The 23,113-nt window shown below is 39.7% G+C and overlaps 1 protein-coding gene across 2 annotated transcripts in view; it reads right to left on the bottom strand.

Annotated features, from left to right (window-relative positions):
• Positions 1-984: 984 nt before the first annotated feature.
• fam91a1 (family with sequence similarity 91 member A1) overlaps positions 985-23,113 on the bottom strand; it is a 42,912-nt gene continuing 20,783 nt past the window's right edge. For both annotated transcript variants that reach the window (XM_052023967.1, XM_052023968.1), the window contains exons 12-24: positions 22,393-22,508; positions 21,964-22,076; positions 20,595-20,681; positions 18,182-18,305; positions 17,075-17,223; positions 15,501-15,635; positions 15,259-15,372; positions 14,545-14,617; positions 13,039-13,191; positions 9,665-9,769; positions 7,057-7,180; positions 4,600-4,669; positions 985-3,577 (exon numbers count right to left, since the gene is read on the bottom strand). In XM_052023967.1, coding sequence (XP_051879927.1) covers positions 3,398-3,577; positions 4,600-4,669; positions 7,057-7,180; positions 9,665-9,769; positions 13,039-13,191; positions 14,545-14,617; positions 15,259-15,372; positions 15,501-15,635; positions 17,075-17,223; positions 18,182-18,305; positions 20,595-20,681; positions 21,964-22,076; positions 22,393-22,508 — 1,543 coding nt within the window. In that variant the 3' untranslated portion in view covers positions 985-3,397. The remainder of the gene's footprint in view (positions 3,578-4,599; positions 4,670-7,056; positions 7,181-9,664; positions 9,770-13,038; positions 13,192-14,544; positions 14,618-15,258; positions 15,373-15,500; positions 15,636-17,074; positions 17,224-18,181; positions 18,306-20,594; positions 20,682-21,963; positions 22,077-22,392; positions 22,509-23,113) is intronic.

Here is a 23,113-nt window from a genome sequence, read left to right as displayed (position 1 = left end):
ATAAATATCATGGGAGACCTTGATTTCAGCTCACAGATGGAATTTCCCATGCCAGATACAAGGGAATATGAAGCCTAGGTCAGCAGATCTTAATCCATTGATCCTCAGTCATGATCTGGTGTACCATTGGTAAAGGCATGCTGTGTCTCTGTATATGTTATGAATGCTTGAATGAAGTTTCAGTCACGTTTGCTTCATACGTCTCTTATCGAATCTGGGCTGGAGAAACCTTCCTGTAGAAGGAAAGCTCCTCTGAGCAAGGTCCAAGGAGACAGCACCAGATAAACATTCACAATTCCCCTCACTCCAACCCAGCACCACCAACAGGGACCCAGCCAGGGGCTCCCGAGAGCATGAAGGAGAGAGAATTCAAAATACATATGAAACCAATGCAGAATTTAACATGTCCTGCATATTCCACTATCAAGGACATCTTCAAGAGGTGGCACCTCAAGGCAGCAGCATCCATCACTAAGGACCCACACCATCCAAGGCATTCCTTCTCATTACCACCATTGGGGAGGTGGTGCAGGAGCCTGAAGACCCACAAGTCAAGGATTCAAAAACAGCTTCTTCCCCTCTGCCATTAGATTTCTGAACAGTCCATGAACACTACCTTGTTATTCCTTTTTGTTTTGCACTATTTGTAATTTAAAGTAATTTTGTCTTTGCACTGTAACTGCTGCTGCCAAAACAGATTTCACATTATCCAAATCAGTGATAATCAGATTCTGAAATATTGCTGCTTTTGAAACAATTTTTCTGTGTCAGCAAAGATTGAAAATAAATGAAATTAATTCTTGGAAAAGGCAATTTGTTTTTAAGACCTTTATATCCAAATTAATGGATTCACAATTGGTCAGTGCTGCAAGTGGTTGTGAAGATCTGAGAGCAATGAAAAGTGGAACCAGTTGTAACAATTTGTACCATAAATGTTACTTATAAATTGAGTTTTGTGGAGAATCAGCAGACATGAAAATGAAGTGGATTATCAAATCTCAATAACATTTATTAGCTATATTCTTCCAAGATAATATCAGAATAAATTTCCAAAGGTACTCTTCTTTACCATGAATCAACAGTCTCACCAGTCAGAATGTTTCCAATTTGAGGGGTCAAATCTCCAACTGAAGTACTTGGAATGTGCATGTCAACAACAACTTAACTTTTTCTTTTGCAAAACAAGACAGGTGTACAGAAAAGTAAGAAAGACAAATGATCGTTGCCTGGCATTACAGATAATTAGTCAATGAACACACGCATACACTTGATGCCTACATTACTATATACATTTTCATGGTTTCTATTCTCATACTTCATAGCTCTTATTGCTAAGATAATTCCTTGGGCACCCAGAGGCTGACAGGAATGAAAATAAGATAAGGGTTACTTGTGAAATTACAATGACATGTAGCATTTCAATAGCAGATGAACTATAAAAGACAAGTACACAGAGGTGCATAGGAGGTTTAACAGGTCTGTTACTAACAGGACAGCATTTAAGCATCATGTGCACAACATTACTGGTCCCAGAACAATGGGGAAAGACAGTGTCAAGGCAACTGTCCAAGTGTAGATGCAGTTTGTTGTAACAGACAGAGCGAATCAGCCACTTGGATAATTCATTTTCCAATGGTTTGGATCAGATACCTTAATACCTCAGGAAGAATGAAATCAACATAAGTAGCAGCTCAAACTGACCATGGACAAACTGCTTTGCAATGGAGTTCAACAGAGAAAGTATCTCGTGTGCAAGTCAGGTTTTGTAGGATGCAAGCAAACCTTTATCAGTCACCTTACCTGCCAAACCATTTCCAGTTTTTAAAAATGAAACAATCTGGTAAATTCAAGACATCTGTCAGCCAGCTTCAGCAGTGGACATTTAAAAAAAACTCAAAATAATCAAGGGGGAAGTGGACTGATGGGTGTGCATTTCAAGCTGGCATAGACTCAATGGGCCAAATGGCCCCTTTTGGTGCCGTCAGAAAATAAAGAGAATTCAACTGCATTGATGCTGAAAAGTTATAATAGGCTGATGGTTAAAAAAATTGCTTTTATGCCAAAAAAGACTTGCATTAGATAGAAATTCTATTAAAGTACATTCAAATTAATCGAAACCTTGCTCCTGATCTCTCCACAGAATTTGATATTGGTTTCAATACTTTAAAACCATTCAAACGCTAAGTGCAGTATTTGATATCTTTCAGAAATCTCAGGATCAGTTAACTAGAGTCTGTACCTGTTGAGAAACCCGCACACCAGATCAAATCTACAGCTTGTTCATAATTAAACTTGCTCAAAGCTAAAACAGTTTCCGGTTTTCAATCACATTTTGAACAAAAATTTGTAGCTCGGCATTGTTGTACACCAATCATTGTCATGGATATTTAGCACAAGGATCTCAATCGCAAACAGTGCTATTTTTTTTAATTAAAAAAAAATAAACTTATGGCTGAAGAGTCTTCAGCAGACCAGATCCAATTGGATTATGGATGAGGTGTGCTAACGAACACTTTCCAATCCAAGCAGTTTTCACTCAGAGGCACAGAGGGCAAACAGCTGAAATTCTATTTCACCTACAGCCAAGGGGATTGGCTTACTACAATGGCCAACATCTGTGCTCACCGGCTCACTGGGCCTCTAAATGTCACTCCAGACAGTCCTCTGGGTAGAAGGAAAGAAAGAAAACAGATTCTCGATTTGACTAGATCAGTGCGAGTGAGATTGTGATCACCGTTGTATGGGTTTGCTATACACCATACAACTCACCGTTAGCCCCTACATCTCGCAATCGCAAACACTGGTTTAAAGAAAAAGCTACACATATTTTTCCCAACAGTTTCAAGTGGAAATACCAAGTAATTCTTCACACCAATTTGCTTACGTTATCAGAAATTATTTTTCCACCATTTTGCACAAGAAATTTAAATCATTAAGAGCCATAGTTTACTTTTAAAACATTATTAAGGTGCTAAATAACCACATCAATTTGGATCAGCATTTAGAACTTGGTTGTCCTTTTGGGACTGAAAAGGGGGTAGGGACGAGAAGAGAAGAGTAGAAAGCAGAGAGTGGGGTAGAGAGCAGGAGAGAGGTGCGGGGGAGAGAGGGGCAGGGTAGAGAGGAGAGAGGGGTGAGGTACAGAGGAGAAAGAGGGTGGAGGACAGAGAGAGAGTGGGGTAGAGAGGAGGGGGAGAGAGGAGAAAGGGTGGAGTAGAGAGAAGAGAAAGGTTGAGAGAAGTGAGGGAGGTAGAAAGAGGGAGAGGGGTAGAGGGAAGAAAGAACAGTTAAAGAAAGGGAGGAGAGAAAATCCAAGTATGGAAGAAGTGAAAGAAACAGCACTATTGTCTGAGACTTGCTTATTGAGATGTGCAGTATCATAACAATAGAAATGTGTTTAATTAGTTTGGTCCTTGTGCAACCTTGCAATATGTACAGGTAAGGGAGACCGTCTAACCCATTCAGATAAAACACCATCTCTGAAGATCAGGTTCTTAGCTGGAAGAGGAACTCCTGCATCAATGGATGATGTCTGGGGAAATAAAGTTGTCCGACCACTATCTGAGTCACCAGTTTCCTAAACACACAGGCACAGTAGTTATGAGAAACATCCCAGAAATGGCACGCCACAAATACAGCCATTATCTTCTATGTTTCCTTATCTACCTCATCTGTTCCTTTTGTGAAATTTACACCTGGTTTGGTTCAGGAGTTTCTCTGCCCTCTGGGCAGAGAGAATGCACACCTCACTCCAACAGGGAGGGGATGACGTGAAAAATGGACATACTTATAAGGGGAAGCCAGATAAACACATGGGTAAGATTATAGCGCAATGGTGGGAGGAGGCAGTTAGTGTAGAGCATAAACAGTGCAATGTTTGTTAGGCCAAATGGCTTGTTCCAATGCAATTTTGTAACTTTTGCATAATTGATTTGATAGGCATTGAGGTGCTGGATATTCACGCTGGGAAAATGGGACAATTTTTCCCTTCAGGCACCCAGTGCCACACTCCCAGGCTAGCTGCATCACTGTTAGCTCCCAGCACTCTCCTATGACATACTTTGGGCCCCATGTCAATTAAGAACTTGTGCATTACTTCCCCCACAGACATCCCAGCTCTGAATCCAACAGTGAGTAGTTTAATTCCAGTATTAACTAGGTAATCAGTGAATTTAGAGCAACAAATAACCAGCTGAAGGAACTCAGCAGGTAGAGGAGCATCTGTGGGAGGAAAGGAATTGTCAGTGTTTTGGGTCAAAACCCTGCATCAGCGCAGATTAAACATAATCAATTCCTTTCCTCCCACAGGAAGAATACTGTCCCTCTCGTTGCTTGACCCACTGAGTTTTTCCAGTAGATTGTTTGTTGCTCCAGTTTGCAGCATCTGCAGCCTCTTGTGTCTCAATAGGTGAATTTAGTCTGCCAAACCCAAAACGTAGCATTGTTACAGCCAACAAGCGTAAATTTTCAGGTTGGATTTGAAACTAGATCCCAAAGGTAAAGGAGTTCTGTCTAATTCTTCTTCCTCCTATCCCAATAACATACTAAAAAAAATTAAATAGCCCTGTATTTGGTTGAAAGCAAGCAGCTTATTTATACCTGGAATGACTGTACAAAGCTGAGGACTTGCAGAGATAGCTTCCTACTGGAATGCAGGAGTTTCAGAAGGCTGTGGAAAAATGATAATTGTAATTGGTTTATTATTGTCACACGTACCAAGATACAGTGAAAACACAGTACATTAAGAACCTGTAAACACAAGCAAGATAAAAAGAAAATATGCCTACTTATAGCACCAGACTCCATTTATAAAGACAGAAGGTCCAAATTATTATGGAAGATATTAAGGAATAGTTTGGAACAACTAAAATGTGGATTTTTTTAAAAAATGTTTTTACAGCTTTTGAATGGCCTCAAACTCTTTCTGCCAACACAAATAAATACCAGAGTTGTACCATAAACTGTAAACTTGATCCAAGTTCAAAAGTCCATAAGCAGCAGCTCTAACTTTTCCCCCCTTTTTTAATAGTTTCAGCTGTCCTCAAAGAACTGAACTGCTTTAAGTCAACTTAAGAATGTAAAATTAGCATCATCTAAACCTTCTCTCCACAGCAACTTGCACTTTGTTTTTTTGTAGGGCTAAAATGCCCAAAAGTAAGAGGTACCAAGCAACAACATTTTAAAATATTGTAGAAGAGTGACGTGGGTCACCAGGAGGCTGAATCGTTTGAAATTCTAGAGCCAATTGTGTAGTCTAAGTATTTCAAAACTGAGCCCTAACAACAAATTACATTTAACTTTGGATTAAGCTTTGAGCACATGATCACAGTGTTGATTAAGACTTCAATTTTTGGGGTGCCCCACCATCTCCTGCTTGTGTATCTTTTCAGCACAAGACCACAACTTAACTTTTTGTACCCAGTATGAGACGATAAATTATTTGGTTTCCTGCCCTTTGTTTAATCGTCAAGTACACCAAAAAGTTATACTTGTACATTTGGATTACTATTGATAAAAATCTGCCACTGTTTGTCAAGTTATGATTCAATGTGATAGGATTAACCTTATGCAAGTGTGAGTTTTGAAAAACATTGTGTGGATATTACATCTTAAATGCTCAAATGGAGGGGGAAGAGCATGTGTGTGTCTGCATGTATGTGTACATGTGTGAATGCAAGAATGACAAAGGACCTGAAATAGGTATTTATGGAATAGTACCAGATTTGATGGAGGTGAGGAAAGATGAGATTCTTCTCCTTACAGTTGAGTAAGTCTTGCATTTCTACTGTGCCTTTCACAGTCACAGGACACCTTCACAGACTTGACCTACAGTCCATGCAATACTTTTGAGATGCAGTCACAACCTAATTGTTGGAAATGTGGAAGCCAATTTGCAGTCAAACTCCCACAGGCAGAAATAAATGATTAGCAATTTATAGATGTTGGTTGCCAGGAAAATGTAATAAAAAGGTGTTTGATATTATATGGTGGTTTAGTGGGTAAATGAGAAACTGTTCCCGTTGGCAGGTGCGTCAGTTACTAGAGGACATTGATTTGAGATAATTGGTAAAGATCTTTCAGTAGATGAGAAGTATTGTTCTTATCCTTGCACAACATTTTAACTTGGGGCCAGACAGCTCAGGGGCAATGGTAGGAAACACGTGCACAATAAACAATGGAAATCTGTAACTCTTCTCCCAGAAAGTTGTGCGATACTGAGATGGAAGAAAGAGGTGGTCAAATAAACACCAAGATTGAGATTGGCAGATTTTAAGTTAAAAGTATTAAAGCATGTGGAACTAAGTAAGCAGAGGGAGTTAAGGCACAGGTCAGCCATTATTTAACTGAATGGACAGATTAAGTGACATCCTCCTGTTCCATTGCTCTGCAGAATTTCAGTGAAGTGGGTGGGGAAGGAATTGTCGATGTTTCAGGTGAAAACCCTGCATCAGGACAGAGGAGAAGCAAGGTGTCCAGTATAAAGAGGAGGGGAAGGGTGAGATAGGAGACAAAAGTGATTGGTGGACTGAGGGGTGAAAAATGGCAGGGAGGGGAGCAGGGATGGAGGTGGGAGACAGTGGCAGGTGAATGACAGATGGAGGCAGACATTAAAAAAAGGCAGATGGAGCGAGGTTCGGGTGGGGGTGGGTGGGGGAGAGAAGGGAAGGTGAAGACACAGTCGCTAGAAGGTGATAAGCAGGAACACAGAGCTAACAGTGCTGGAATCTGATAAGGAGGTGATAATGGAAACCATTAGGGGAGAGATGAAGGGCAATGGAATCAGAACCAGATAGGGGAAGGGTGCTTGGTGGTGAACAGTGTGTATAGTGGGTGGATGGAACAAGGAGGGGTGGGTTTGAGGGAAACGGGGTCAAAATGGAAGGAAGGACTGGAAGGAGAGGAACTGGTTCAATACTTGGAGGAAAATACTTGCTGAGCTACAGGGAAAGAGCTAAACCCTCGAGAGCCAGTGTATGCACAACTGCTTCTGTCTGTAATGTGTCATTCAATGAGAGATAAACTGGAAAACCATACACGATGGAGAAAAAAAATTACCTCTCCTTCCCGCACAATCCATGTGCGGCAATTTTCTGACAAACTCTTCTGTTCAGTTCTGAAACAAAGAGTGGGATTCCAAAGCACAGCTCCAGAGGAATCCATTCCTGCTCTGTTGTGGAGGCTGGAAAATTAGAACATTGTAAAGCTCACCACAATATTACCCGTCCCTTGTTTTGGGGCAGCATTTATGGGTGACAAGAGTGATCTGGTGCTGTTGTCCTCTTTGGCCACGGGCCTTTCTGCAGCTGACACATTCAACAACTTGCAGACATTCAATGCCTCTTCATAAAGTGAAATGACAAAGATCTTCATGAGGGCAAGAGCAAAATCTGATAGACATCTGGACAACTTATTAAAAGCTTAGTCAAAGAGGTAGGCTTGTAAGGAGTATTGTAAAATGAAGGTGGTAGTTGTCACTGGTACAGACAGCCACTATTTGTTGCCCAATGACAACTGCCATTGAGTAGGTGGTTGTGAGCCACCTTCTTAAATCACTGCAGTCTGTGCAGCAAAAATACCCGCAAAGTGAAGGTTCCAGGATTTTGACCCAATGACCATGAAGGCATGATAATACAGTGGCATGGAAAAGTTTGGGCACCCCTGGTTAAAATTTCTGTTACTGTGAATAGCTAAGAGAGTAAAAGATGACCTGATTTCCAAAAGGCATAAAGTTAAAGATGACACATTAGTTTTTTAAGATTACTTTTTTATTTCCATCTTTTACAGTTTCAAAATAACAAAAAAGGAAAAGGGCCCAATGCAAAAGTTTGGGCACCCTGCATGGTCAGTACTTAGTAACACCCCCTTTGGCAAGTATCACAGCTTGTAAAATGCTTTCTGTAGCCAGCTAAGAGTCTTTCAATTCTTGTTTGGGGGATCTCTGCCCATTCTTCCTTGTAAAAGGCTTCTAGTTCTGAGAGATTCTTGGGATGCATGCACTGCTCTTTTGAGGTCTATCCACAGATTTTCGATGATGTTTAGGTCAGGGGACTGTGAGGGCCATGGCAAAACCTTCAGCTTGTGCCTCTTGAGATAAGATCTTTATTAGTCATGTACATCGAAACACATAGTGAAATGCATCTTTTGCGTAGAGTGTTCTGGGGGCAGCCCGCAAGTGTCGCCATGCTTCCGGTGCCAACACAGCATGCCCACAACTTCCTAACCCGTACATCTTTGGAATGTGGGAGGAAACCGGAGCACCCAGAGGAAACCCACACAGACACGGGGAGAATGTACCAACTCCTTACAGACAGTGACCGGAATTGAACCCGGGTCACTGATGCTGTAAAGTGTTACGCTAACCGCTACACTACCATGCTGCCCCACTCCATTGTGGATTTTGAGGTGTGTTTAGGATCGTTATCCTGTTGTAGAAGCCATCCTCTCTTCATCTTCAGCTTTTTTACAGACAGTGTGATGTTTGCTTCCAGAATTTGCTGGTATTTAATTGAATTCATTCTTCCCTCTACCAGTGAAATGTTCCCCGTGCCACTGGCTGCAACACAAGCCCAAAGCATGATCGATCCGCCCCCGTGCTTAACAGTTGGAGAGGTGTTCTTTTCATGAAATTCTGCACCCTTTTTCCTCCAAACATACCTTTGCTCATTGTGGCCAAAATGTTCTATTTCAACTTCATCAGTCTACAGGACTCGTTTCCAAAATGCATCAAGCTTGTTTAGGTGTTCCTTTGCAAATTTCTGACACTGAATTTTGTGGTGAGGATGCAGGAAAGTTTGGAGAAAAAAGGGTGCAGAATTTCATGAAAAGAACAACTGTTAAGCACGGCGGGGTGAAATCATTCATGCTTTGGGCTTGTGTTGCAGCCAGTGCCATGGGAAACATTTCACTGGTAGAGAAGAATAAATTCAATTAAATACCAGCAAATTCTGGAAGCAAACATCACACCGTCTGTAAAAAAAAAGCTGAAGATGAAAAGACGATGGCTTCTACAACAGGATAATGATCCTGAACACACCTCAAAATCCACAATGGACTACCTCAAGAGGTACAAGCTGAAGGTTTTGCCACGGTTCTCACAGTCCCCCCACCTAAACATCATCAAAAATCTATGGATAGACCTCAAAAATGCAAGACGGCCCAAGAATCTCACAAAACTAGAAGCCTTTTGCTAGGAAGAACAGGTGAAAATCCCCCAAACAAGAATTGAAAGACTCCTAGCTGGCTACAGAAAGCATTTACAAACTGTGATACTTGCCAAAGGGGGTGTTACTAAGTACTGACCATGCAGGGTACCCAAACTTTTGCTTTGGGCCCTTTTCCTTTTTTATTTTGAAACTGTAAAAGATGGAAATAAAAAAGTAATCTTGCTTAAAATATTAAAGAAATGTGTCATCTTTAACTTTATGCCTTTTGGAAATTAGGTCATCTTTTACTCGCTTAGCTATTCACAGTAACAGTAGTTTTGACCAGGGATGCCCAAACTTTTGCATGCCACTGTATATGTAAAGTCGAGATGGAAACTGAAGGCAATTGTGTTCCCCAGGATCTAATGTCCTTGTCCTTCTAATTGGTCACAGTCGTGCACTTGGAAGTGGTTCGATTTCAAATGTTGGCAGAAAATTAACATTACAAGATTCATCTTTACCTTCAGAAGTTCTTTTGGTTGCAGAATCAGACACGGGCTCATCTGTCACCAACTCAAATGATTCTGTGCTGCCTTGTACAGAGCCAGATGGGGATTCAAATTCTTCTGCAAAATAATCACATGCATATCAGAAAAACATTTTTGTGTTTAAAAAGGAGTTTCCCCTTTTTCCTCTCATTTATTCATTTTTCAAGATGCATTACAAGAATTTAGTGTCCACTCCAAATCACTTTTGATAAGGTAATGGCGGGTTACCTTCTAAAATGTTGCAGTCCCTCTGGGTGAAGGCATGCCGGCAGATTTAGACCCAGCGACAATGAAGGGAGGATACTTCCCATTCATAATGTGATGTGCAACTTGGAAGGGAACCTACAGGTGCGTGTGGTGACCTCGTCCATCTTAGTAATAGATATCACAGTCGGGAGATGCTGTTTTAGTTTAAGTGAGCAACTGCAATTCATTTTGTAAATGGTACACACTGCAGCCACAGTGCGATGATGGTCAAAAGGATGACTATTTAGGCTTGTGTCAAGTGCATTGCTTTGTCCTTGATGGTGTTAAGCTTCCTGAGTGTTGTTGGAGTTGCAATCATCCAGGCAAGTGGAAAGACCCTCTTGATCAGTGCCTTGTAGATGGTGGACAGGCTTTATCATATCAGGTGAGTCACTCGCCACAGATACCCAGCTTCTATCTGCTCCTGTAGTCACAGAATACAAGTGTTTTGTCCAGTTGACCTTCAGGATATTGATGAACGGGGATTTGTGGATGATAATGTTTTGGAACATGAAGGGTACGTTGATACTCTCTTGTTGTAGATGGTCATTACCTGGAACTTTTATGGCACAAGTGTTATTTGCCACTTATCAGCCCATGCCTGAATGCTGCCTGGGTCTTGCTGCATGAAGATGTGGACTGTTTGATTTGTTGAGAAGTCGTTAATATAATTGAACTTCTTTTTCAATTCATTTTGGAGTCTGGATGTTGCTGCAAGACCAGCGGTTATTGCACATCATTAACTGCTCTTGAGATGGTAAGCCATCAAGACATTGTGCAGTCATTAACAACCATCCTCACTTTGGACCTTATAATAGAAGAAAGGTCACTGATGAATCAGTTGAAGATGGCTGCTCTTAGGACTACTGCAGAACTCCTGCAGTGATGTCCAGGGGCTGTGATGATTAACCTCCAATCACAACTGTAGTATCCAACAAACCACTCAATCTTTTATTTGCATATAGCTGTAATAATGTAATCATAAGCCATGATGGGATGCTTAACTAGGTGTTGAAGTATTATGAAGCTTAGATATAAACCACACATATGCTAATATTTCTGTCAGCTGTGACAAGTTCTTTGGTTTTGTAACTACCCATGGAGATGCTGCAGAACTGAAGTGGCATTGCAGTGGTGCAATTAGTTGTTAGTTTGAACGACTGGAGCAAAGACAAGCTAGAATACACCTGTATGGGCATTCCATTGTCAGAGATAAGGAGACTACAGGGTGGTGCTTGGGTGAAAACATTTTTGTGGTGCCAAAATGTGCCAGCAGGTCAAATTATTTATTTTTGTTTTAGAAAACATCTAACAAGGAGAATAAATATTTGCACTTAAACGGTGCCTTTTAAAACCACAGGATCGTAAAGTGCCTTCCAAGCAATTAAGTGCTTCTAGTTACTACTGCAATTTAGCAAAACTCAATAACCAATCTACACACAGCAAGGTGATATTAGGACTGTGTTGGTAATTTTGGTAAAGGAGATAAATATTGCCCAGATACCAGGGGTAACACACTGATCTTTGAATAGTGCCACGGGATCTTTTACATCTACTTCGAGAGACCAATGGCACCTTAGTTCAACATATCATCCAAATGATAGCGCCTCTGACAGTGCAGTTTTTGGAACAGGACTTGAATCCTTGCCCTGACTGAGGCAAGAGTGCTGCCCCAAGTTACGCTTACACAAATAAAGGCATTTAACATACTAACAACAAAAAGATTTGACCAGATTTTAAATGACTAAGGAGAAGCACAGATTCGTGCATCAACACCCTCAACGTAACAAAAATTAATCTGTTGCCGCTCTTGTTCTGTCTCAGACAGGACCGAAAGATGTTTACAACAATTGTGTCTGTGGCTCATACGTTCTCTCAGCTTTTGTGTCATAACAATAATGTATGAATCAATTGGTTGGCTATGGCCCCAGCTTTCCAAAGATCACATTATTTGCACTTTGAAAACACTGAAGAAACTGGAAGATTATAAACTCATGATTAGAAACTCAACCAATTTACATTAAAATGACATTAAAAGTTTTGGAAATTTTTTCCAAATTCTAAATCTGGTTAATTTTTTTCCCCCTGGCGGTGGTTGTGGAGTCTGATCACAAAATCCAATGTTAAACCAAAATGCATCAAATACCCAACACAGGATTTATTGTACAGATATAAGCCCAGAGATTTGTTCCACAGGAGCCTTCTCCAGACATAATCCATCACTCTTTATCAATATGTCCTTCAGTATCTATCCTTCCCCATAGTTACCTTGTTTGTCCTTTAAAGTCATTCACATCAAGAACTCCCTGTAAATGCTTTACCCAGAGTACTTTTAAGTCTCTGGAAACTGTGGCAGCATGGAGCTGAGCCTGATGGCATTTCATATTATCGGCCAAGGTTCATCAGGTGGCATCTCAATCTCAGGTCGGAGGTTCCAGCTCTAGTCCCATTTCGGAAACTTGAGCAAAAAAAAAGCAGTTGACACTCCCAATGTAGTGCTGACATATTGCTGCATTGTTGCACGTGCTGTCTTTTGAATGTGATCTTAAATCAAACAGCACTCCCTGCACCCCACCATCTTCCCTCTCAGTTTGACAAAAGGTCTCATGGCACTATTTCGAGTGTAGTACTCCAATTAAAGAATGACATTTCCTACGAACAGGCTAATGTTCATCTCTCAACTAAAAACTGATCTGGTTATTGTACTGCATTTACAAACTGGCTGTCATCTTTCTTTCATCATAACTGTGATTACATTTCTAGATAATATACTTGGTTATGAAGAACTTTGGGATGTCCGAAGGCCCTATGGAGGTGCAACCTTTCGTTAAAGGAAAGCTCGACCCTTAAACTGAAAGAAATAGGATATGCAGAGTTAGACAATGGTAGGAGACTGACCTGAGCTGGACAGAAGCCAATATTTGTGACAAAAAATTCTACACTCTTACCATTAATCTGTCTCTCATGGTGCACTGCTTTACGACAATTTTGAAATTTTTTTTTGTGGATCAATATACCTCAGGGTATTCACTGTTCCTGAAATTGTTGGGCAACTGCATTTCCAAAGTAGTTCTGGCTATGACAAGCTGAACTTTGTGTACCTTTCTCATCCAGGTCTTCACTGGGTCTCCTGCCACTGCCACGCCGAGCTCGAGGGTTCAGCATGTTCACAAACCCGCAGAAATGGTCCAGATCTAGTTTTGCCCTCAACGCTTTCAAAGCTCGATGTGAACACATGTTGCTCCGGGAAAATTCTGCAGTAATCCCAAGGAAAATAGTTAAAAGAAAGCAGTTCATCAAAATTACATATGCAGGGGCTCCCTGGGTTATGGAAGACCTAACTTATGGAAATCTGACTCTATGCAAATTCTCCCATAATTTTTTTTTAAGAAAGCATTTTTCAAGACAGGAAAGTTAGTTACGGAAGTGCAAACATCTTCAGAAGTTATGGACTAGGGGTAGCAGCAAGTTAATTCAAAAGATAAGCAGTCTTCAAAAAAAAACATTTACATGCAACCTCCCCTCAGTAATTAAACAGGTCTTTAAAAATGCACCTGCCCGTTTACAGCGGGTGGCCACTTAAGATATTTGCTTTGGAAATTGACAAGGCAATTATTTCTATTGACACTTGCAAAATACTTCAAACAATGTAACATTCATTGCTACTTTAAGACCATCAAAATTAGCTATTGGATGTGGGACATTCTGATTCTGTACCATTTTAAATAAATGTCCATGTCAATCGACTCTCATTGAAATTGTGCCTTTCTGACTTGTGGGAAAATTGGTTTACTGACAGTTCTCGGGAATGGAATCCTTACATAACCCAGGGACTGCCTGTACGAACCATCATTTATTTCTATTATGTTCTAGTCTCCACACACTGTTTGATATGGCCAGGGCAAGCAGCAGCACAAAGAGTGCAGGTTAATGCTTTCTGGTCAGCAAGTTCAGAGAAAATTTGATCTCGAGAGCATTCAAATCTTTTGTTTACTTATAAAGGACCAGCATTTGTTGTCCATCCTTAATTGCCCTCGAGGTGGTGGTAGTGTGCCACCTTCTTGAACCATTCCATAACTTTGATGATTGAGAACTAACTGACTGGTGGTAATTAGCCAGATTGGGTCGGTCTTGCTTCTTGTGAACAGGAGATAGAACAGTGCAGCACAGGAAAGGGCCCTTCAGCCCACAACGTGTGCCAACCACAACACCAATTTAAACTGCACATCTACACACACAATCTATATCCCTCCATTCCCTGCTTGTTCGTGTGCCTGTCTAAATGCCTTATAAATGTTGCTATCGTATCTGCTTCCATCATTTCTTAAAACGGTGCCTTGGACCAGTTAGGCAGCATGGCTTGCTTTTGTGCTGTAAATTCTTTGCATCTTACATGTAGAAAAAATGGTGAGAAAGATAATGTAAGATACATTACATAGAAGATGGCTGAATTATACATTATTGTTCTGAAAATGGAGAGAATTGAAGAGTGAACAGATTTTATTGCATCTTAAAGTCAACCAAGATTTGATTAGAGATTTGCTTGCATTTTCCTGTAATGCCACTTTAATCAGGAAAGCTAATGAAAAGTAGCTGCAAAAGCTCACCTCCATTCATCTCCACTTCATCAAAGGGAAATGGAACATATGTAGTTTCTCCCTCACCATGGATACCATAACCCTTGAAACAACAATGCATTGGATCAATTTATTTAAATTACACTATTGTTAATGCAGCATTACTATCTTTTTGGTAAGGGAGTTGAATGTTTTAGTGATGTTGTTGGAGAAGGGGGAGTGAAGCGCATCTTTGGTTGCTGGTGCTAAACACACAATAAGTGCATCAACCACCAGTTGTATTCACTACCCCTCAAATCAGTTTCATTGAAGTCCATGGAAACTAACATCAGGAGGAACACAAGCAACCAAAGACAAATTTCTCCCCCACTGATTTACAACAATGGCTTCAAACATTTGCTTAAAATATATGTTTATATAGTCCTAAATTACTTATTTCTAAAGCTGCACTCCAAGTGAGAAATAAGTAGCAACATTACCCAAATTATCACACTTCCTGCAGGTTCCAAAGTTCAGAAAACTAAATCTGCTCATTTTTCAGTATTTTCTAACACAGGCACATCTACTTGTAGCACTGCCAGTAACCATTCTATAAAGTCACATAGGCACTATAAATTCACAATTTTTATTCTGCTAAGTGGTCTTGTTGATTGAACACAAAAAAAAACTCTGGCTAGATTATGTTTACTAACAACATGCAGTATGCTCAATTTAAAGGAATGCAAGCACTGAATACTGCTTTACCTGTATTAAAACAGCAGAATGCGTTAAAGCATCATTCAGCATACTGAGCACATTTGAAGTAGGAACAACACCAGGATCATGTCCCCAGGAGGTTATAAGCAGCCGGTCATAGCCCTGGAAATGAGAGGGAGTAGGAAGCTTATATTTTAATCAATTCTAAAATGATGCTCAAATTGTACAGAAACAAAGAGAAAATAAAGTTTATACATTAAAGTTATGAAAGTGTGTTTTCTCAAAAATACCTGAAAAACTTCAGGGAGTTTTCTAAGCCTTGATCCTTTCGTAAGCAATAATGATGGAGGTCCTTGTCCAGTAATATGGTAGATGTAGAGTTTAAACCAAATTGAACTTACTTCTGGGATGGCTGGTCCTATGTGCTAAAATATTTAAGAGAAGAAATGTTACTGATTTATCATAAGGGTGATGCTTATTCTTAAAAATCACACAAAACGTGAAATGCTTATGAATCTTTATCCGACCTTTTCCTTTCAGAGGCTAAGTGAGCCGAGTACATCCAGTATTTCATTTTCATTTTGTAGTTTTTAATCTTTAGGACAATATTACATTGCAAATACAACATCAATAGGACCACCATGATATTAATTTCAACCCAAGCAAGATTGATTATCATACCTATTAAAACACAGCTATGTAACATCCAACACAGTTGATCCAGTCAAAGTGAATTCCAAGTGCAGATGATGCATTAACAAGTACGTAAAAGACCAAATTTCTGGAAGTTGTAGTAAAATATCCAAAACCAAAAGGTTTGTTCACAATAAGTGAATAATTCAAAACAGCTTCACTGGAATTTCCAGACATCCTCTTGTTCACAGCTCAAGATTTATCAGAATCTGGAAGTTACTCAAAGTACCTCCTTGGACAGATTTATATTTTGATTCAGGAATAGCTACTGATTCTTTTTCACTGAGAATGTTATGCTGATATTCTTAAACTGCAGAAAATTAAACCTGGATTTTCTGACAGCCAAAATAAATACTAGGGATGATTTCATGCTCTTTCAATCTAACAATTTCATACTCATTCAATGACTGATCTAATTTTGCATACAAAACCCAAAACACATTTTATTTGCAAACGAGTACTTTTACAAGAAAGTTTGTAAATAGGGGCACAGAGGGGGAACAGACATTGTGCTGATGGCATACATTCTGTTAAACATCAATTCAAGAAACTTCACTGGCTAAAACTGAAGCTCTAAGGACATTTTTTCCCCAACTGGCTAAAAACCATCAGCGACATCTCACTTCATAGTCAAAGTTAACGTACAAATCAAATACCACTGCACATTTACAGACAAATTATAAATTACAAATACTTCAAGCATATATTAGAACAGAAGCAAATCTTCCACTCTCCCTCAGTTAATTTCTCAACTCGTCCTTATTAACGTTTTATTGTGGCTGATTGCATCCTTTATGCACTGCAGAAGCTCCTCTGGAGTAGCTAAATATGTGCACTGATGCGGAGAATTGTTGGGTATTTATCCCCACTGTGAAGTTCATTTTGTATTATGAGCATTAATTATAGTCATGATTTACGGAGTATCAACAGGACAAAGAAAAATATTAAAACCTCTAGTGTTTTGTGCATTGTCTGCAACCAGACACCTGCAGTCTGTACACAAGGCCACCAAAAATGATGCGCAATGAAGCGGTCACACAAAGCACCTCCTGGAACTTGCTTATGGCTAACATCTTTGGAATGGCACTTTGATTGCTGCAAACAAAAATACACAGTTGGGGTTCATTACTCAAGCTGGATCAGAAGGCCGTTCCAAAACCCTGCTGCTTACCTGTGGTGTGCAGCTGCTTATTGGTCGGATTTCATTGCTGAGTGGTGCCATTGAGACCAACAGAGTGTAATTCTTGTTCAGGACTCTGCTGCAGGTGGCAGGATCCAATCCCAATAAGCTCTCGCAACGTAACAGATCCAATGGAAAACCTAAGAGAAAATCAAACTCGTTAGAAAGCAAAATTTTATTATGGAAGTCCATAAAACTGGCTGCCTTATTTCCCCACTGGTACAATTCAAAAATACTTCACTGAGGGGGTAAAGCACCTTCAGATAAGGCACTAGAGGAATGCAAGATATTTTCTTTTAGAAAGAAGTTACAGTACAGAAATAAGCCATTCAGTACCTGCTGGTTTTAGCATTCCACCTGTCTCTCACTTTATCTATCCTTATCAACACGATTGCCTCTTACACCTTTATTCCCCATGTATATCTAACTTCACCTTATGTATTTAACATAGAACACTACAGCACAGTACAGGCCCTTCCGCCCACAATGTTGTGCCGACATTTTATCCTGCTCTAAGATCTATCTAACCCTTCCCTCCCACATAGCCCCCTATTGTTCTATCATTTCTGTGCCTCATCGCTCAACTGTTGCGAGAGTTCTGTATTTTCACCACCCTCTGGTTAAAAGAAGATTCCCCTCAATTTCCCGTAAGATTTATTAGTGAGGGTTACTTATGTTCACTAATTCCAGCCTCCCCCACATGGAGTCACACCATTTAATGCTCTTATAATCCTTACTACCTCTTTTAGGTTGCTGCACACTCTTCTATATAATAAAAAAGATCAGCATGTCCGATCTTTCTATTAGTTCTAGGTCCATACTTGATGCTCTTTCTTACACTTCCTCTAGCACTATTTTTTCCCCACACAAAAAAAACAATTAATCCCCCAAGTATGATCAAACTAAGGTTCTCCTCTATATTGCATCAATGTTTAACCCAGTTTCTCTGCTTTCAAAGTTCTTGTCTCGAAGTGAAGTGATAAATAAAATTACATCTATATTAGTTAAGTTTTAAATTGATATTTAACCAAAATAAAGTGACCTTTTTATATTTTTCAGGCCTTTTAACAATTCATTCCAACACAGTATAAATCCTACCATTGCTTGGCTGTTCGTCATCAGTGACTAGGTCTTTATTGTGCCGCAGGAACAATATAGTGTTTCTCAGAGTTAGTGCATGATCAAAGTATCTCTGCGCCTCCCCCTCACCAGTGTTCTGAACCTTAAATATAAAACACTACAATGATCATTTATAAACAGCATTAAAAACAAATTTTTGATACAAAGTGATTTTAGTGAAGATGTGCAATTAGAAACTTGATGTGAAATGTGCAATTCTTGTTACATGATATTCCATGATACATTTGAGCTTTGTAAATAATTTTAATTTTCTGTTAAAACTGCAAGGGCATGGTTGAATAGTGGAGATGTTACTAGACTAATAATGCAAAGAGCTGATACAAATTCAGGCATATTTATTATTAAGCAAACCTGAAATAAAGAGCTAGAATCATTAATGATGCTGTGAAAGTACCAGATAGTTATCACCTTTCAGGGAAGTGAATCTGCCTCCAATATCTCATTTCGCCTGCATAACTACAGGTGCGCAGCAATGTGATGACTATTAATTGTTGTGTGAAATGGCCCAGCAAACCACTCAGTTCAAGGGCATGGACAATAAATGGCAGCCCTGACTGTGAAGCCAACACCTATGACTGAACAAAAATCCAGTGGCCTCCCTCATAATGCTTCTTCCAGCAAGCCACAAACCCCTGACCTTTACCGTCTAGGACAAGAGCAATACATAACCAAGAATGCCACCAGCATCCATATTTCCTGCAACATGTTCCTTTCCTGTCTTTCAGTTTGTGCTCTACAAATGTTTACCTGCTATGTAGACTCAGTACTATAGCATAATCAGTCACTGTTATTTTTTTTTAAGATAGTTGGGTGATGGTATTCCAGTGTTGAAATTGGATCTACCTACATGTGTTGAGGCTCACTTTTTACTATCATGACACTCCTTGTGTATTGATTATCCTCAGGTCTTGGGGGGGGGGGGGGGGGGGGGGGGGCGGTGGTGGTGGGTGTCCTCCAACCAACCCCAGATCCAGCAGGTCTCTGTGCTCCTCCACTACTCCCATATAACACACATCCCCTTGGTTCCACTGTTGGTTGCAGTGCCATGAGATGCCAAGACCCAAACTCTGGATTTCCCTCCCTTACCCTCTTCAACCCAAATAAATAACCATTTTGAAAAAAATAAATCAAAATGCCAAACATTCAAGTGACTACAACTTTGTGGTTGCTTGAATATCTGAAGGCCTCCTCAGCTCTTTGCCATCTTTGACATTGTCTACACATCTAAATTTCATGTTCCTATCCTTCATTAGTGTGCACGAATATGGAGATTTTGCATTCTGTTCACTTGAAATCCAGAATACTTTCCCTGGCTGTTCAAGCATGCTTAGGAAGCCTTTGAAATAATTACACCATTAAGTTAATCATAATAAAATAACCTTTCCGTACATAATCACTGATCAGGTAATCTTACAGCACAGGGAGGTGGCAATTCTAAGTGCCTGACTCCTTGAAACTCCAATCAGTTCCACTCCTCCTCCTCCTCTGGCAAATATTTAATTACATACCCAATTATCTTTTGCAAGTTGCGAATGAATCTGCTTCCATAATCTTCTCAGCTACCACAAACAGGCTGTGCAAAGGAATGCATCTCATCTTCTTTGTGATTCTTTTGACACTTAAATTAAATTTGTGCCCTCTAACCCATTGATCAGTGTGAATAGGTTCTCCTTACTTGTGATGAACTCTGACACCCTTGAGACACTTCAGTGACCCAGATGGTGCTTGACCTGGTTCAGGCCTCCCTCATGTGTGCCCCCTGTTCGATACCCACAAATGTAATCATGTTTTGCTGCCCAATGTGTCTAATCATGCTAGATGCTTCAGGGGGCAAGATCTGAGGCCTCACTCCAAGGTCACCCTACTAGACTGTTCAACAGTTTCCAAATGCCTTTGATAATTAGACATTTTAAAACAATTGAAATAAATTGAATTAAAAAAATAGAATGTAATAAAATTTAAAACACATTTAAACCTAATGTAAACTAACTAGCCTTCATGCTGCTTACATTAGAAAACTAAATCACTTACTTTTTCCATCTGATACAGTGATTGCATTCAAATGAATGGGACCATGCTAGAAATGCCACCAATCCATGATGTGAAACCACGAAGCCAGATATAAAGTGCAGTTCAGGACACTTGTGCTTTGATCATGCATGTGGTGCCAAGTCCAGCAGAAGAACAGGAGATTCAATGAAGTGACATACTTCCAGGAAGCCAGGAGCACATTAATCTACAAGGTGTACCTTGCCACCAAATCTCATTCAAACTGCCAGCAGAAGGCCAGTGCACTTCTGTCCACTGAGCATACAATGACCAAGGGGAATACCACAAGGATAATTACTGTAACTTTTCCCTAATAACATACCTTTTCAAGTTCCACAAGGAAGCTGTCTAGAGACTCATCTGATAATTTCCCAACTTCAAACATAGTCACAGCATGACTCTTTAGGTTCTACAGAAAAAGCAACAAAACATTACCCACACAAAACACCAATAACAAAACCATGAACAAAAAATGTCAAATGTCTGCAATCATTCCACACAGAAATTGGTCCAAAATTTACCCAAAAAAAAAAACCCAATAATTAGCTCAAGCCATCTAGTAGGCATAATTAATACAACAGCAGCAAAATTCACATCTTACATTACACATTGAATTCACATAATGGGATTGCCCATGATTACTTTGATTCAAGTGGCAGGAACTTTGAAGTTGTGTCTAGATTAACACCACTTTAAAGTCTTGCATTTATATACATCCATTTCACAACATCCCAAATTACATTACAGCCAAGAATTTGTGAAGCACTCTTCCAATGTAGAAAATGAGGTAACCAATTTGTACAAAAGGTTTCACAAACAGCAATGTGATAATGAGCTAATCAGGTTATAGGAACATAGGTTGAGCTGTCAATGTTGTCTGAAAGATGGGGCCAAGTTTCCTGCTTTTCTTTTTGCCACAAGTTCATTTACTTTCACCTCAGAGCAGATAGGGCCTCATTTTAACATGAAAAACGGTAACTTCAACATTATAGCGCTCCCTCAGTATTGCACGGGAGGAGTGTCAGTCTTGATCTTTGTGCTTTAGAGTGGAACTTGACCCCAGGACCCTTTGAAGAGGCAAGAGTGCAGCATCAAGAAGCCAGCATCCATCACCAAGGACCCACACCATCCAGGACATGCCTTCTTCTCATTACTACCATCAGGGAGGTGGTACAGGAGCCTGAAGACCCACACTCAACAATTCAGAAACAACTTCTTCCCCTCTGCCATCAGATTTCTGAACAGTCCATGAATACTACCTTGTTTATTCCTTTTTCTCTGCACTTTTTTGTATTTTATAGTAATTATGTCTTTGCGCTGTACTGCTGCCACAAAACAAATTTCACGTCATCTAAGTTAATGATAATAGATCTGATTCTGAGTGCTCCCAACTGAGCCACAATCAAAACCAAGTCAACTTGCATCAGCAAAATACTCTAGTGCACTATGTCACAGAAAGCAGGTTCCTGACCAATATTCACCTCCAAACCAACACCGCTAAAACAGATCATCTGGTCACTACCACATTGCTGTCTTCAGAAACATGCTTTATGCAAACTGGTTACCATGCTTCCAGCATTACAACAGTGATTCAAAAATATACTTCATAGGTTAGAGGAAAATGCAATCTTTTTTTCATTTGCTAAAAAAAAAATAGAGAGTGACGCAAGTAGCATTTCAAGAGACTTTACCGGTGAAAGGTTTCCCATCATTAAAAACGCTGTGAGGGTTGAATCAAACAGGAATGCAATTCTTTTAGTATGTCCACTGGGCAAGCTTAAACTGTTCACACTGGCAGAGTCAGCTAAAAGTCAAAAACATAGTGATCACTTAAAATGCACTGAAGTTATAAACACACAACCAAATTGGCCAAATACCTGAATGACTTATGATTTGCAAAGGTCATCACATGACACTTCACTGTGCATGAACTAAAAATCAGAAAAAATTGAAGTAAATTCAAGAACTGCAAGATAAAGCGCTTGAAGGCTCGAATAAATCTAAAGATTAACAAGCCATAACTATGGCTTCAAAGTACAATCAACTTTAGAATAAACCACTACATATCTTTAGGAAAAATGATCAAATATGAGGATGATTTATACGAATTCCACACTAACCCACATCTTCTTGACTAGTTGCATCAGTGTCTGTTGTTGATGTGGTGTCATGCACAGGACTCCGATTTTCCATCCCATCCCACGACAGCAGCATCTTCTGAGGGTCCATTGCACACCTGTATGAAACAACCAAGTATTACTGGCATCAGCCCAGGCTTGTGTGAAGCTCTTAACCACAAAATTGCAGATTTGGAATATGCTACACACTCATTTCAAGAATTTTTTTTCATTCCCCCATCCCCCCCCACAAAGGTGAAGAGAATTATGCTGTTAAACAGAAGCTTACAGAAGTAATTGGTTAATTTCAAATTAATCCATTTTTGTTTGCGTCTTTTTTTCCCAACACGGATCAAAACTGTTGATAAAAATGCCTTAGAAATGAATATAAAGGTCAGCAGTGACAACACAGACAAAACCAATATTTTAACAAAAGTGTAGAATTTAACACATTCTCAAACACATTTTACATCCAGTTACAGGAAATCTTGAGAAAAGGCATGGAGAAAGGGAAGAGCAAAGACCATGCCCCAGGCACCAAATTAAAACTCATTGTTTATACAAAATGAAAAACCTGTACTGCTTTGTACAGGGAAATACTAAAAATATTAAATAATTATATATTAATTTAATATTAATGCTCTGAGAACAAGGTCCTAACAGCTATACATTAAACCCAGTTTATTTCATTCACCTCTGTATCATTAGCTAATACATTTATTTT

Source organism: Pristis pectinata, chromosome 9 (genome assembly GCF_009764475.1).
Source record: "Pristis pectinata isolate sPriPec2 chromosome 9, sPriPec2.1.pri, whole genome shotgun sequence".
NCBI lineage: Eukaryota > Metazoa > Chordata > Chondrichthyes > Rhinopristiformes > Pristidae > Pristis > Pristis pectinata.
This window is presented reverse-complemented; position numbering and strand designations above follow the sequence as displayed.